This window comes from Macrobrachium nipponense, chromosome 15 (assembly GCF_015104395.2).
Source record: "Macrobrachium nipponense isolate FS-2020 chromosome 15, ASM1510439v2, whole genome shotgun sequence".
NCBI lineage: Eukaryota > Metazoa > Arthropoda > Malacostraca > Decapoda > Palaemonidae > Macrobrachium > Macrobrachium nipponense.
In genome coordinates, this window is record NC_087208.1 from 40,523,025 (window position 1) to 40,538,421 (window position 15,397).

General features: G+C 41.5%; 1 protein-coding gene across 1 annotated transcript in view; it reads left to right on the forward strand.

Annotated features, from left to right (window-relative positions):
* LOC135227150 (myb-related protein A-like) overlaps window positions 1-15,397 on the forward strand; it is a 74,180-nt gene that overhangs the window by 12,919 nt on the left and 45,864 nt on the right. The window contains 2 exon segments of the mRNA XM_064267036.1: window positions 7,786-7,942; window positions 9,141-9,284. Of these exon segments, the coding sequence (XP_064123106.1) occupies window positions 7,786-7,942; window positions 9,141-9,284 (301 nt within the window).

A 15,397-nucleotide genomic window follows, 5' to 3' on the forward strand; every position in this document is an offset into this window, starting at 1 on the left:
GCCAAAGGAAAGAGGGGTTGCGTTTTGGAATAAATTATTTTAGTGTCCTAAGAATGCTTGATGTACCGTCGGTATTCTGTAGCTTCACTGAAGGTTCTTTGCAGCGTCCCTTCGGCCCCTAGCTGCAACTCCTTTCCTTTTTACTGTACCTCCATTCATATTATCTTTTTTCCATCTTGCTATCCGCCCTCTTAACAATGATTTCATACTACATCTGAGAGGTTTTCCCGTTACACCTTTCAAACCTATCTCTTCAAAATTTCCCTTTCAGTGCTGAATGACGGCATAGGTCCCAGCGCTTGGCCTCCTGCCTAAAGTCTATATTCCATTCCTTATAGCACACCATAAGCTTGAAATCAAAGACACGGGATTAAAGACTAAATAAAATGACACTTCGTCCACACGAGGTTGCTTAGTAACGCATTGAATTCCTCTTTCCCTTAACTGTCAAGAAGGACCTTTCGAAGTGGTGAAAGTGACAGGAGAAAGTGTGAAAATGGGTATTGGGATGGCTGATGGAATCCCCCCAAAAAAGTAGGTCAGCGCCCACATATTTCTCTCTCTCTCTCTCTCTCTCTCTCTCTCTCTCTCTCTCTCTCTCTCTCATTTTGATAGCATGGATCAGGCCTGTTCTGTAGATTGTAACTACGTTTTAATTGTTGACTCCATTTGGAGACACACACTCTCTCTCTCTCTAGGTATATACATGATGTGTCATTTTTGTTTTTTTCCATCTGATTTTGATAGCTTAGAGCAGGCCCGTTCTTTTGATGCTAATTTCGTCTCTCTCTCTCTCTCTCTTCAACTGAACTATTAGCATTAGCGTCCGATATCCGAAGTGGACTGGGCAGCACAATAGGGACTTCTTATTTAATACTCAAGAAGGCCTTTGTCGACCAAAGCAGTGAGTTTGAGTTACCTATTCGTGAGAGAGGAAACAGAAAAACAACAGATGTGGGTGCTCATTTACCGTAAAAATTGCGAGGGCCTCGATGAGGTGGCTCTCTCTCTCTCTCTCTCTCTCTCTCTCCTCTCTCTCTCTCTCATCGGTACTTTTAAACATAATTATATAATCCTTAAATATATCCATAACTGATGGAGATTACTTCGTTATGTTGCATTCAAGTCTTTTAAGTTTGCGTATCTGGTCCGATACTTTTGGTCTCAACCTTTTTGTTTGTTTGTTTATGGAATGTTTTGTTGGAATTGTTGGAATTTTCTCGGGTTAAGTTCAGAGGTGTACCAAGAGGCCAAGACATATGAACATTGATCCTAAACCTTTCATAATAGATATAGCTAAAATAAATTGAATACCCCCTTTTCAAGTAAGCAAAGTTTGATTCAAAGACGTTTTCGAGCAAGCCTAAATATGTCTCAAAATGACGCATTCAGATTTCATGTAATATGACGTCTCATCTTTCATTTGATGAGTTCTCAATGCCTACACTTTCTTACACTTAATATTTTGTATATAGTTAACATCAGCTTTCCATTCCATATTCAGATAGGCGCTCGTGCTGAGGAGAAATTGAAGGGTGTTGCATGTGCGCGTTTCTTTTTTGGTTTTTCCATTTAAAAGCCATTGTGTCTGATTGAGCGAAAGGTGGTGGTGGTGGTTGGGGATGCTGTTGACTGGGAAAAGTCGTACCCAGTACCCACCTTCCTACCTACCTACCTGTGCTGCAAGGCCCCCTGTCCCCGATCCCCATGCCCAGTGTAATAGTCCCCAAGAATGAAGGGTCCCTGTCCCAGGACTGTGGGAGGGATAAAGGATATCCCCCTTTGCTTGCTGGGGGAGCTGGAGGGCTTCCGTGGAGGTAGGGAGAGGAGGGGGGTGTTAGGGTGGGGGATGGCTGGCGTTGAATATAAATATCCCCAACCAGCTGTTCGAATTTCCCCTTTTCGCTCGCATTACAGCTGAATTATATACCTGCCAGCTGACGACGAGTGTACGTGCTGCGTGCGTGTTTGTTCGTGCGCAAGTAGTCGACGACGGGCATATGCAGGTTTTTCCTCTCTCTCTCTCTCTCTCTCCCCGCCGGAGTTAGAGTATCGGACCACGTGGAATGTCATGGTGATGAGGAGGTAGAATGCGGTGGTGGTCTAGACGTGGGAGATGGCGTGTACCCTTTTCCATTTAAATTTCTCTCTCTCTCTCTCTCTCTCTCTCTCTCTCTCTCTCTCTCTCTCTCAAAGATATTCATTTAGATTTAAAGCTTTGTTGTGACAAGCGTAATATATTCATCTGGAACTAAGGCTTTAGAGTGACAAGCATTCTCTCTCTCTCTCTCTCTCTCTCTCTCTCTCTCTCTCTCTCTCTCTCTCTCTGTATTAAAGACATACATTTTGGTCTAAGGATTTGTGGTGACAAAGCTTATCCAAAAGGTTTGAAGAGGGAACTGTGGTTTTAACAATTACTTACGTAGTTGATAAAAGCTGACCAAAGATTCTCTATTTTCATTTAAAATGTAAATCTATAATATACCTAATTAAAAACCTTGGTATGAAGCATTTATCACGTATATTACTGGTGGAAATACCATCGAGTATATAGTACAGGTCCTAAGCTTCGTACGGCCATTAAATGTCTTATGATAGGGTCGTTATTTTAAACTAGATCATAAAGCCCCCTTTTTCATTTCACCGTCACTTTGGGGCATCTGCCTTGCCCCTCTGCCCCGAAATTTTATAGGAAGTCCGTGGTTCCCTTCTTTTCCGGAAGCAGGTTCCAATTTCGCCAGATGTCAGAGAGAGAGAGAGAGAGATGGGGGGGGGTGGGGGGGGGGGGGGGGGGGGGGGGGGTGGGGGCGACAATTACCTTCTGTGGGGTTGTGTAGTTTGTTGTAGGTTGGAAGTCTCCCATGAAGGTATACATATACTAGAGATATATATATGGGTGTCTTGTTCTGCTGGGGTTCCTCTCTCCCTCTCCTGCCCCTCCGTATAAACTTTGGGGCATGGCCATGCTCCACTTGAAATTCCAGAATGCCATGAGATAGCTCTCTCTCTCTCTCTCTCTCTCTCTCTCTCTCTCTCTCAGCTAAAAGATAGCGAGAGAAAATGAATTTTCAAAGCATCTCGCCGTCTACGAAATACAATTTCGTTGAATTATTATTTATTCTGGAAAGAGAGACTCTCTCTCTCTCTCTCTCTCTCTCTCTCTCTCTCTCTCTCTCTCTCTCTCTCTCTCTCTGAGGACAAAAGTGCATTTTAATAAAAGCATTTCGACGTCTACAAAATACAATTTCGTGGAATTCTTCCTAAAAACCGTCGTATTAAAACTCTCTCTCTCTCTCTCTCTCTCTCTCTCTCTCTCTCTCTCTCTCTCTCTCTCTCTCTCTCTCATCTCTCTCTCTCTCCTCTCTCTCTCTCTCAAATCATCATTGAAACCCTCATAATCATAAAAAAAAAGTCAAAAGCACATATCGACCAACACATTTTTAAATGTCCGATTGAGGAGTGAGAACTTTTTTTGTCCGAGAGGAGAAAACCCACAGTCAGAAGGAGACCCCTTTGGAACTCGCGAAATCTCCCCCTCCCCCTTTCCCCCTTTGACTGCAGGTAAAAGGAGACACTAAAAAGGGGGGAGGGGGTTGTTGATTAAGGGTTTAAAAAGCCAGGTTTTGTTTGCGGTGAGAGATATTCCTGTAACTCGATGTTGAATGAAATGGGGTAGTGGCCATTGTTGTGGGTTTGGTCGGGTGGTAATATTAGCCCCCTGAGCATATTAATACGTACACAGTTTCTCTCTCTCTCTCTCTCAATGAGCATATTACAGTCTCAGTAAGCATTTCATTACATTCTCTCTCTCTCCGAGCATATGAAGTCTCAGTGAGAATGTCATTCTCTCTCTCTCTCTCTCTCTCTCTCTCTCTCTCTTCTCACAACAATCTATGGTCAAGCTGCACAGCTTAGGTGCGTGCAGCTGCCGCTGTCTTATCGGTCGACAGAAACAAAGTTACCTGTCATTAATCTCTCTCTCTCTCTCTCTCTCTCTCTCTCTCTCTCTCTCTCTCTCTCTCTCAAAAGTCTTGTTGCTGTCTCATGTGAGAGAGGGGGACGGTTTTATAGCAAAACTTCTTATCTGTTGAAGGGAACTCCAGGTGGGTGTCGAATGAATGACCATAAAATAAAGAGAGAGAGTGGGAGAGTGTGTGTGTGTGTGTGTTAGGCGGTCGGAACTTAGCCATGCCCGGTCGCTGTTTCCGATGCCCCTAGAACACCCGTTTCCGACGATGCCCCCTGCTTCCGGGAGTGAGGGCGCGGTTAATTGTTTTCTTAGAGAGTAAATGGATCTGCTGACGGAGGCCACGACGGCTGCTGCTGCTGCTGCTGCTGTATGCTGCAGCTGTTCAGGGAGGCTTGGAGTAGTTACACATTAGCATTAGGGAAATAATGATGACAGTCCTAGTTAATTTATGTCTTTTTATTATTCTTTTTCTTTCTTTGAATGGTCAGCTGAAAGTCCTTATAGAATGGTCAGTAGATTATAGACCCTTTTTATGGGAAAGGGGGATATCAGCCTAGAGAGAGAGAGAGAGAGTTAAAGGAAAAGGCAGTACATAGATAAGAGGGAATAATAAGGAAATAATCCTGATACATCTGAAATTAAGAAGAGGTTAGCAGAGAGCATGAAGGAATTTGCTCCCGCTTAAATATTTGGATATCAGAAGATTCCACAACTGCCCAGGGCATATTAGTCCACATTTTAATAGTGGCCAAGATTAAACTCCTGGCAAACGCTGTGGCATGCATGGCATAAGTGTTTACATGGCATCTTTCTGTGGTGTTGGATCCTTTTAATAAGTTCATCATAAACTTAACTGTAGTTTTAATATTTACGAGCTTTTCGTCTATACGTATTCGTTTGGCAAAAAAATCTTTTGGAAAAGAGGTATGATCTTTTGAGAGAAAAAAAAAAAGTATGATTATTGATCTGTTAAAAAAGATATGTGAAATCTTTGGGGAATCTTTTTTTTGGTAAAAAAATAAATCTGGGAATAGAGGTATGATCTTTTCGGGAAAAAAGGTATGATTATTGATCTGTTAAAAAAAAGATATGTGAAATCTTTTGGGAAATAACAAGATGTCTTTATTTAATGGCGATATATTGGAAGAAAGGCATAATTTTTTGGGGTGGAAAAAGGTATGACTTGGAGGGAAAAACTACATGAGTTTTTAGAGAGAGAGAGAGAGAGAAAAGGTTTTTTTTATGACCTTTTGGAGAAAAAAAGGTATAACCTGGGAAAAAAGATATAATATTTGGGGGAAAAGAATGGTATGTATGATCTTTTAGAGAGAAGAAGAAAAAAAATTGATGCTCTCGTCGAACACAGCTTCCAAACTAACGTACGTGAAGCCTTGATTAGTGGAAACCCATTTATATCCTTATGAATTCAAAGATTGTGCGAGACACTCGTAGCTCAATTGTCTCTACTGCAAGTAGTTGTCATGCATGATGAGATGGTGGATTGCTCAGTGCAACAGCCGGCAGACAAATCTAACCCTTATTGGTATTCTCCGTAGAGTTGCAAGTGGCGTCTCCGACTCCTAGCGAAGAGTCCGTATGACTTTGATCTTTATTGCCTTCGCGCATAAGGGTTAGAATAGGCGGGCCTTCGTTCTTCGTGGCGCCGGGGTGGGGTTTGAGGGGGCCATGCCAGGTGTTTGCAGTTTTAGAGGAGCGGCCTGAAGCCTCCACACCACCTGTCCAACCCCGTTTTAGCGAACCAGACGCCCCAGCCATGCCCCGTCTCTCCGTAGGATTCTCACGTTTATAGGCCTCTCGATGTGCTGACGAAGCCGCCCGATGATGATGATGTGTCCTTTTGATGGGTGCTTCTGATTATTATTGTCAATTTCTACGCTACTCCAATCATTCGCATGCTATACCCCATTTCAGAATGAATCCATTGCCAGGGCAGAATGTTAGGAAATTCGTTTTTTTTTTAGGTCTTAAGTTTTACGACGATTTCTTCATCGTTGAGTGATCTGTTCAATGACATTTGCGCTTTTATTTGTTACGATTCCATTTCAACTCGAATGCATTTGCGCGACGAGGAGGAATCTGGATCTGTCATTTATGATTAGGTCGAGTTATAGAAATTCTCAATTCTGAAGTGATCTCGCTATGTCGTTTGTGTCTTGTGCGAACGTGGAAGCGAGTTGACGAACGACTGCATTTGCGCCGAAGCAAGAATGATCATATCCCCTGCCAGGCCTTATGACGGGTGTACTGACATACGTAGTAAGTAGTAGTAGGCTGCTATATTCGATCCAGTCCCCCTCAGCAGGATGACTGGAATATTGATTTTAGTTCCTCGCCACCATCACCACCAAGTGCTGGTGACGAGGCGTATGTAGTATGCTGTCTGTGCTTGTGTCTGTCGGGTTTTCACCCGATAAGGACCTGATATATTATATATATATATATATATATTATATTATATATATATATTATATATATAGATATATATATATTATATTATATATTAAATATATATGTTGATCCTATAATACAGGAATGTTGAACTTTTTTGCGACTGCATAAATAGGATTCCAAATTTAGTATACTGTTTTATTTCAGGTTTCAAGTCGAGGGTTCGCCAAATAAACTTTTAAACTAAGGATATTTGAGGAATACTCTTGATATTTTATTTTGTAAGGGGTTATATTTACGATATTTAGATTATTTCCCCGCTTTCCTTCTGCCATTCAACCAGCATCAAGTCCGCTCGAATGAATTCCATGTCCTCGCCTGTGTAAACACGACAGCAGTCTTCGAACATGACATAATTTGCTCCAGTCATTTTGGCATTTCTGATGCATAACTTCCGGTTGACCTTATAAATATCAAACTTAGGACGTCGTCAGTCTTCTCTGCCCTCATCTTGCTCTGCATCTGTTTATACTTCCGATTATGTGCGAAGCAATGTTGTGTCTTATTAAAACTATGCCAGAAGAATCTATGTTTTATAGGCAGTTTTGTGAACAAGAATAAATTTGAGTCGTTTCGAAGGTTATGTTTGGGAGTTCCGTTACTAAGGTATCCATTCTTTGCAATGTCATTGATGTTGGTACCTGTAAATTTAATGCAATGTATTGAAGTGTAGTACACTTTTCTCTTGAGTTATTTGAAATGTATTGCCATTTATGTGTTTGTATGATTTATTCGGTAAACTCTCATTCTGGCTTATTAAATTTTTTCCAATTCAACAGAATCTTGCCTTTATTGCTTATTATAACAAATTTCACTTTTTTCTACTGTTTGCCTATTCGGACAAACATTTGCACGGTTAAAGTATCAATAATGGAAATTCATCTTTGAAACCATGTACACCCAAAGTGCATTTCATTTTAATTCCTGCCAACCATGAATTTTCAGTGTTGATGCAGCTCGTTTCCTGCTAATCATGAATTTTCAATGTGTCATCCAAAATGTATCCCATTTTATCTCATTTTTTATTCCTGTCAATCATGAATTTCCAGTGTTAATACAGATCGATTCCTGCTAATCATGGATTGTCAATGTACCCAAAATGTATCAGACTTTTTTTTTTATATCATTTTTAATTCCTGCTAATCATGAATTTTCAGTCTTAATACCGATCGATTCCTGCTAATGAATTTTCAGTCGTATAATACTGATCGATTCCAGCTGATCATGGATTTTCAATGTGTACCCAATACATATCCGATTTTTTTGTCTCATTTTGATTTCACATTGAACTGCGATTGCAACGACGTCTCATTTCTTGGTCTTCTTCTTCCTCCTCCTTCTCTCAGCAACCTGGACGAAGAATGGTGCTCCAATGAGGAAGAGTTGAGCGACGAGTACGAGATAGACGAGTCGTCCGTGGACGACGACCATCCGTCTTCGACTTCAGGTCCCAGAATCAAGAAGCACGTCAACAAGGGGCGCTGGACCAAGGAGGAGGACGAGGTGAGAGAGAGAGAGAGAGAGAGAGAGAGAGAGAGAGAGAGAGAGAGAGAGAGAGAGAGAGAGATTGCACTGTATATAAAAATTTAGCCTCGAGTTATAGACATAAATAATGAACCATTAAAAAGAGTATCTTCTGTGGCCCTCCTCAAGAGAGCTCTTGATGTAACTTTTTCATAGGAGGGTTTAGTGCCGTTCAGGGCACCTCACTTGGTCCGTTCATATTCTGAGAGAGAGAGAGAGAGAGAGGACATTGTACTGTTTATAAAAAGTTTAGCCTCTTAGTTAACAAAAATAATGAACCAGAGAAAAAAAATCTGTGGCCCTCCTCAGGAGAGCTCTTGATGTACCTTCTTCATAGGAGTGTTTAGTGCCGTTCAGGGCAGCTCACTTGGTCCTTTCACATTCGCCTTCTTCCATCTCACTTTCCACCCTTTCTTACTTTTTTATTCAGTGTTACACCTTTCTAACCTCAGTGTCAGTGTCCATTTTACCCCATCTGTAGGATTTTGGCCTAAGTAATATATATTCCTCTCTGTTCTAAAAAGTAGCTTCTAGTTACAGACAAAGAATTTTAGCATTATTCAGAAAATGAAGATCCCAGTTCAATGGAACGAGCCCACCAAAGGGGGGGGGGGGGGCATTGACCTGAAATTCAAGTTTCCATTGAATATTTTGGTGCTCATTCGAGATCCAGAAAGAGGATGTCACTCATAAGAATATTAAAAGCTTGAATTAGGTATAGTTGTTAGTAAATCATTTAAATATAGATATTTCTGAATTTCCAATGGCAGTTCCACAGCCCAATGGCGTGAATTCCAGATTCCTCTTATAACTCTTGCTGTCCAGCCCTCTCTAAATCCCAGTTCCAACCTCTCCATTCCCACTTCCTTTCTCCAGTCTTATTGTTCAACCTCTAATTATTATTACGTAGTGGAAGTGTAGGAGTTTCTCCACATCTCTGCCTTGAGTCCATTTGTTTTCTGGATCTGTTACCTCTCTCTCTCTCTCCTCTCTCTCTCTCTCTCTCTCTCGTCTTAACTTCGATTAGCCAAAAGTACCATGCGTGCTTGGCCTGACTTTGAGAGCCTATATATCAATAGAATCAAACATAAAAGTAATTCGTTACGTCTATTGTAAATAACAACCTCCTTTATGTACTTTAAAATTAATTCTCCCCCTTCTGCGCCGTCTCCTGCAGAAGCTGAAGGGTCTGGTGGAGGCCCACGGAGAAAGGTGGGAGGTGATCGCAGCGTGTTTCCCCGACAGGAACGACGTCCAGTGCCAGCAGCGTTGGCAGAAGGTCGTCAATCCCGAGCTGGTCAAGGGGCCTTGGACCAAAGAGGTAAGTCACGGCTTTATTCGCCCTCTGTTAATGTTTACTATTGGTTTTTGTAGAGCTTTCATATTTTTTATTTTTTCTTCAATAATTCGTCGTTTATTGTGATAAGACGCCAGTTGTCCTCGTCTTTAAAATGTCTTCTGTCGTTGATTTTGGTAAGTGGCCAAGTGAAAATTTTGCCAAAAAAGGACTACAGGAAAGCTTGTCCATCTTTTGCAACTTTGCCAACAGCGTAAAACTAAAAGAATCCAAGACACGTTGCAAAATTCTCTGTAGGGGCAGTAAAATTGCAATACGTTCTTCAATATATACCATGTAGTATCCCATTGCTCAACGCGAGGGCGATAGCCCCGTTGTAAAAACAGAAAAAAAAAAAGTCGTAAAAAGGGAATTGGTTTTGGGCAGGCGGCGGCGCCCTCTGTCGGGGTAAACCACATAGGGTAACCTTCCTGGAGTGTTGGGTTTACTTGTATATAGTAGAAGGTTCCCTGAGGTTCCCTGGCGGCCCGGAAAGGGGAGATGAGGGTTGCGTCGTGTTACGAGTCGAGATTCATGGTAGTGGGCCAAAGGGTTTCCTTGTAGGTGGTGTTGAACGTCAATATATTAATAGTTGGTTTTAGAATGAGGGTAGGGGGTTAGTCCGTACATCTCACGTGGTGCACTGTAAGCATTGCTTATGGGTTCTTTGCAACAACCTCCTGTTGCTATACCCCTGTTCATATTGTCTTTCTTCCATCTGACTTAACTCCATCCTCTCAATTATTTCGGTGTAACGGCGATGAGGTTTTCCTTCTGTTACACCTTTCAAACTTACTTTCAATTCCCGATTTCAGCGCTCAGTGACCTCATAGGTCCCACCGCTTGGCTTTTGGCCTAAATTCTATATGCCGTAAAAATAGCTTACGAGAAATGGTCCATATTTGGCTAATTACGTATATAAATATCAGGTTCATCAACCGAGCGAAAATACAGAAGACTGGATTCCTGACGTTTCTGGTTACGTATGTCAATTTAGGAATTGTGATATTCATAATCATTCTCTGTTAATTAAACACAGAATGATTATCACAATTCCTTGAGTCCTTTGAGAAGGTTCACTGTGGTTTGGTTGTTCGAAGCGAAGTTCTTTAATGGTTTCAAGAATGTGGTAATGAGCTCATTATCTTGAGGTGTTCACGTGTTCATTTGCCAGGATTAAGGCTCTATCACTTGGTTCATTTCACAAGTACTGTGAGAAATTCTCTCTCTCTCTCTCTCTCTCTCTCTCTCTCTCTTTGGCGTCGCTCACCAGGAATCACAGTGGAATAATTTATAATTCATCTCGAACCAACACGCCATAAGGAGAGAAGCAAGAGTAGAGTTACTTGTTCACTCACAGCTGAAGGGTCTAGGGTCACCTTGGGCTCCCTCCTTCCCTCTCACTCCTTTCTCTCCCTCCCTCCCTCCCTCCCCTTGAAGAGTCGACCTTTCCCCCCTCAAAATTCCCACGCCTTGGGCGAACCTTCCCACGATCTTGAGCCCAACCTTCCGCTTCTCCCAACCTCTTGCGAGACGACGAAAAGCCTCTGGTCTCTGCCGAGTGTGGAAGGAAGGAGTTTCGTGGCCCAGTTCGTGCGCTGAGGAATTGTTGGAAGGAATCTGACTGAATATCAGACTACAAGTATGAAAACTGGAAGAGATATAGAAGAGTTTCGTATCAGAGATTTCTTTAATTCATTAAACGCATCTTAAAAAAAATATCTAGCCTCCAGATTCAAATTAATGTCCATGAAGTTCATTTCAGCTGTATATTAACATTGTTTATAATTTTGCGGCCTTATTTCTTGAGTCACAATGAGCAATAGTTTAAAAGCATAAAAACCTTTCTCATATGTTTGATAAGAACTAAGTTTATCGTCTTGATCTTTGAATCTAGGTCTGTCTCTAGTAGTAGTAGTGTAGGTGGGATATGCCTTCGAAACGGCTCCAGTTCTTGGTTTGAATGACCGTCTCCAAAGACGATTTCTGAGACTCGTACCTTTGCAAAGTCACCTCCTTCTGCTTCTGACGTCACCTGACTAGAATTTGGTCTTTGGTTTGGTATGACGTCGTCTACGAATGCAGTAGTGGAAGGTTGATGCTAGAGAATTTGTTTATTCGTTAGAGAATAAAAACATGACCATTTTTAATCCCTGCTCGTTAGTTTTGAGTAGGACAAAAATTCGAACGGGAGAGACATCTAAATCTGCTAATAGAAAAACCGTTCAAATGTAAATTCTTTTGAGGACGCTTAATGTAATGCAAAAAGTGTTTGTTTAGGAAAACGCAATAAAAAAAAGCGGTAAGATAAAAGGACGACAAAAAAAGGGGGGGGGTTGGGGACATATGAAACGCCCTGATGTTAAAGAATCTCTCTCTCTCTCTCTCTCTCTCTCTCTCTCTCTCTCTCTCTCTCTCTCTCTCTCTCTTAATTGGATTAGCCGTTCGTCGTTCGACCAACACAATTAGCAGTTCGTCACTCAGCCAACAGAAGTGTCCCATATACGCCCCATTACCTTCTGCCACAAAGGCTTTTTTCCCCTTTTTTGCCTTTCGTCCTTTTTTTGTGTGTTTTGTAGAGTGTCTTTACCTTCGCTGGTTAAAGGGTTAAGGGCAGAGGGGGTTGAAGTGTAGCAATGAATAGTGTTTCATTAATCCCGGACCCATATTGCAAAAAGCGGGAGCATTGTGTGTTCGTACGTGGACGCCGCCGCATCTTTTGAGATACGGAAAGTGCAGTTTTTCTTTTCGTGGGACGTAATTTTGCTTGGATATTGGATTACCTGTCTTCGCTAGGAAGACTGCCTTGTTTATTTGGCAAGGTTTTATTTTGGCGCTTTGGCTAAACAGCTTTGTGTCAACATATGTCTTTGCTTAGATACCGGATGCAGATTAGCATCGGATAAACAGATCTGGATGGTATTTTCATGCCATTGATGATTCTCTCTCTCTCTCTCTCTCTCTCTCTCTCTCTCTCTCTCTCTCTCTCTCTCTCTCTGTGTTGTGTGCAAGTGCCTGCCTGTCTTATTTGTCAGGGTGTTTGTATATCATCCTTTTACGTAAGAACTCAATGTTACAGGTATAAAAAATAACAAAGTAACCCTTCCTCCTCCTCCCTCCTCCTCCTCCTCCTCCTCCTTCCTTCCTTTCTCTTCTTCCTTCTTCCTTCCTCTTCCTTCCTCTTCTTCTTCTCCTCTTCTTTTTCTTTCTTCTTCTTCTTCTCTTCTTCTTCTTCTTTCTTCTCTTCTTCTTCTTCTTCTTCTTCTTCTTCTTCTTCTTCTTATTATTATTATTATTATTATTATTATTATTATTATTATTATTATTATTATTATTATTATTATTATTATTCAGTAGATGAACCCTATTTCCATAGACCAGGCCTGCAGGTTCCATTAACTCAAAATTCAAGCCTCCGAAGAATATTAAGTTTATTTGAAAGACATTACTGAAGACAATAGGACGATAGGAAACACAAAACGAAGACATTAGTTTTTAGAAAACAAACAAGGGTAAATGACTCATTAATAAGTAAATAAAAATATAAGTAATTTAAGATTACATGGCGAATTATTGATACTTTTGGGGTCCTAGTTATGCTTTGCAATTGTATCTGAAGTCTTCAGGGCAGAAAGAGAGATAATCGTACGCATCTCATTCAGACTTCCTCGCCATTTCTCCCCTGAAGAAGAAGAAGAAGAAGAAGAAGAAGAAGGTTGAGAGATAGAGATAGGACCGTGCTGTAATGGCATGGGTGGGCCATTTTTTTTCTTGGAAGGGATTCGGAGCGGATTAGGCTTAGAGAGGAGGAGGAGGAGGAGGAAGAATAAGATTCCGATGGTTCCTTTTGAGTTCATTTTTGTCGAGATTGGCTTGGCTGAATGGGAGGGCTTATCAGATGGATTTTCGGGAAAGGAAGTTTTCTTATCTAAGGGACTCTTTCTTGCTGTCTAGTTTTTTTGAGGGGGCGTATTTTGCTTTCGCTTGATTTTTCGTCTTGATTTCTCGTCTTCGTAAAGATTAAGTCTCTCTCTCTCTCTCTCTCTCCTCTCTCTCTCCTCTCGTCTCTACTCTCTCTCTCTCTCTCTCTCTCATCTCTCTCTCTCGAAGGATTTTATTTCTTACTTAACTGTACGAATATTGTGCTTTCGCTTGATGATCTCTCTCTCTCTCTCTCTCTCTCATTATTGTTGTGTTCCAGCTATCAAGACTTGTTTGTAGTGAAACTTCTGATAAACAAAGAAGCAGAGAGAGAGAGAGAGAGAGAGAGAGAGAGAGAACACGAATCGAGAAACAGTGAAATAAGGGAGTAGGAGGAGGTTGATTACTCACCCACACCACCCCCCCCCCCCCGTCCCCCCCCCCCCCCCCTCCCTGTCCCCGCCCCCTCAGCCCCAAACGACGCGTTAAGTACGTCCGGGAAAGGGGCCTTCATAGTGAATTTTCCTACCCATCACTCTTCGTCATTTGGGGGCAATCAGGGAAGTTGCTCCCCGGTCGGTGTCTTGCTTAGGTCGCTTCCTGTTGTGGTGACCAAGCTCTTTAGACTTTGGCGGTGACAATCATTTCTCTTCGGCCAACCCGTTGCCGTTGTGGAATGGGGTGGAAACGGGCGAGTTTTCCCTGGTTCGTGCGTATGTCGGGTTATCTTCGTGTGCCTTTGCTTTACTTTCTTTGACCCGTACGGAAAGATGAATGTATCCGGCACTTTTAGTAACTTGTAGATATTGAGGTTAAGTCAGGAGCACTTTTTGTAACTTGGAGGTATTGAGATTAAGTCAGGGGCATTTTTCGTAACTTGTAGATATTGAGGTTAAGTCAGGGCATTTTTCGTAACTTGTAGGTATTGAGATTAAGTCAGGAGCACTTTTTGTAACTGTAGATATTGAGATGAAGCAGGGGCATTTTTCATAAACTTGTAGATATTGAGATTAAGTCAGGAGCACTTTTTGTAACTTGTAGATATTGAGATGAAGTCAGGGGCATTTTTCGTAACTTGTAGATATTGAGATTAAGTCAGGAGCACTTTTTGTAACTTGTAGATATTGAGATTAAGTCAGGAGCACTTTTTGTAACTTGTAGATATTGAGATTAAGTCAGGGCACTTTTCGTAACTTGGAGGTATTAAGGTTAAGTCAGGGCACTTTTTGTAACTTGTAGATATTGAGGTTAAGTCAGGAGCACTTTTTGTAACTTGTAGATATTGAGGTTAAGTCAGGAGCACTTTTTGTAACTTGTAGATATTGAGGTTAAGTCAGGGCACTTTTCGTAACTTGGAGGTATTGAGATTAAGTCAGGGGCATTTTTCATAACTTGTAGATATTGAGGTTAAGTCAGGAGCACTTTTTGTAACTTGGAGGTATTGAGGTCAAGTTAAGGTCACTTTTTGTAACTTGTAGATATTGAGATTAAGTTAGGAGAAGGTCTTGTGTTAGCATGCAAGCGCTCCTGCGTTTCTTCAGGTAGTCTTGATCAAAATCTAGGGCACCTAGAGCTTTTCTGTATATTTTCAGTTCTGACATATTAGTGGTTTGGATTTTACTATATTTAAGGCAGGGGTAAGATGGATTTTCACGTGTCATATTAAGGTGGGCGCATAGGGGATTCTACTCGCTGTTTTCTCTTATACTTTAGGTCATATTTCTTTACGTGTGGCAAATCGATAATAGCACGGTACCTAATTAATGTGTTCAACGGCATGGCTTTTTAAGGATGCGCTCTCTCTCTCTCTCTCTCTCTCTCTCTCTCTCTCTCTCTCTCTCTCTCTCTCTCTCTCTCTCTCTCTCTCTCTCCTTAACAGTGGTTGGTCCTTCCTGAGCAGAGGGGGCGTTATCTTTGATTACTACATGTAATGTAATTCTCCAACCGTCCTTTGTCATTATTGGTTTGAGAATTAAATAGATATTTCTCTCTTTGTTTCACGATATCGTCGCCATGTTTGATGGCTGGAGTGGTTCATAGTAAGTATGTAAGATAAACTAGAAATAACTGACTATGAAATGACCGTAGTTAAAGTGGACGGTGTAATCCAGTTCTGTAGGATTTGTTTGGCAAATTTGATCGACGAACTCATCCCAGTAATAAATAATAATAATGAT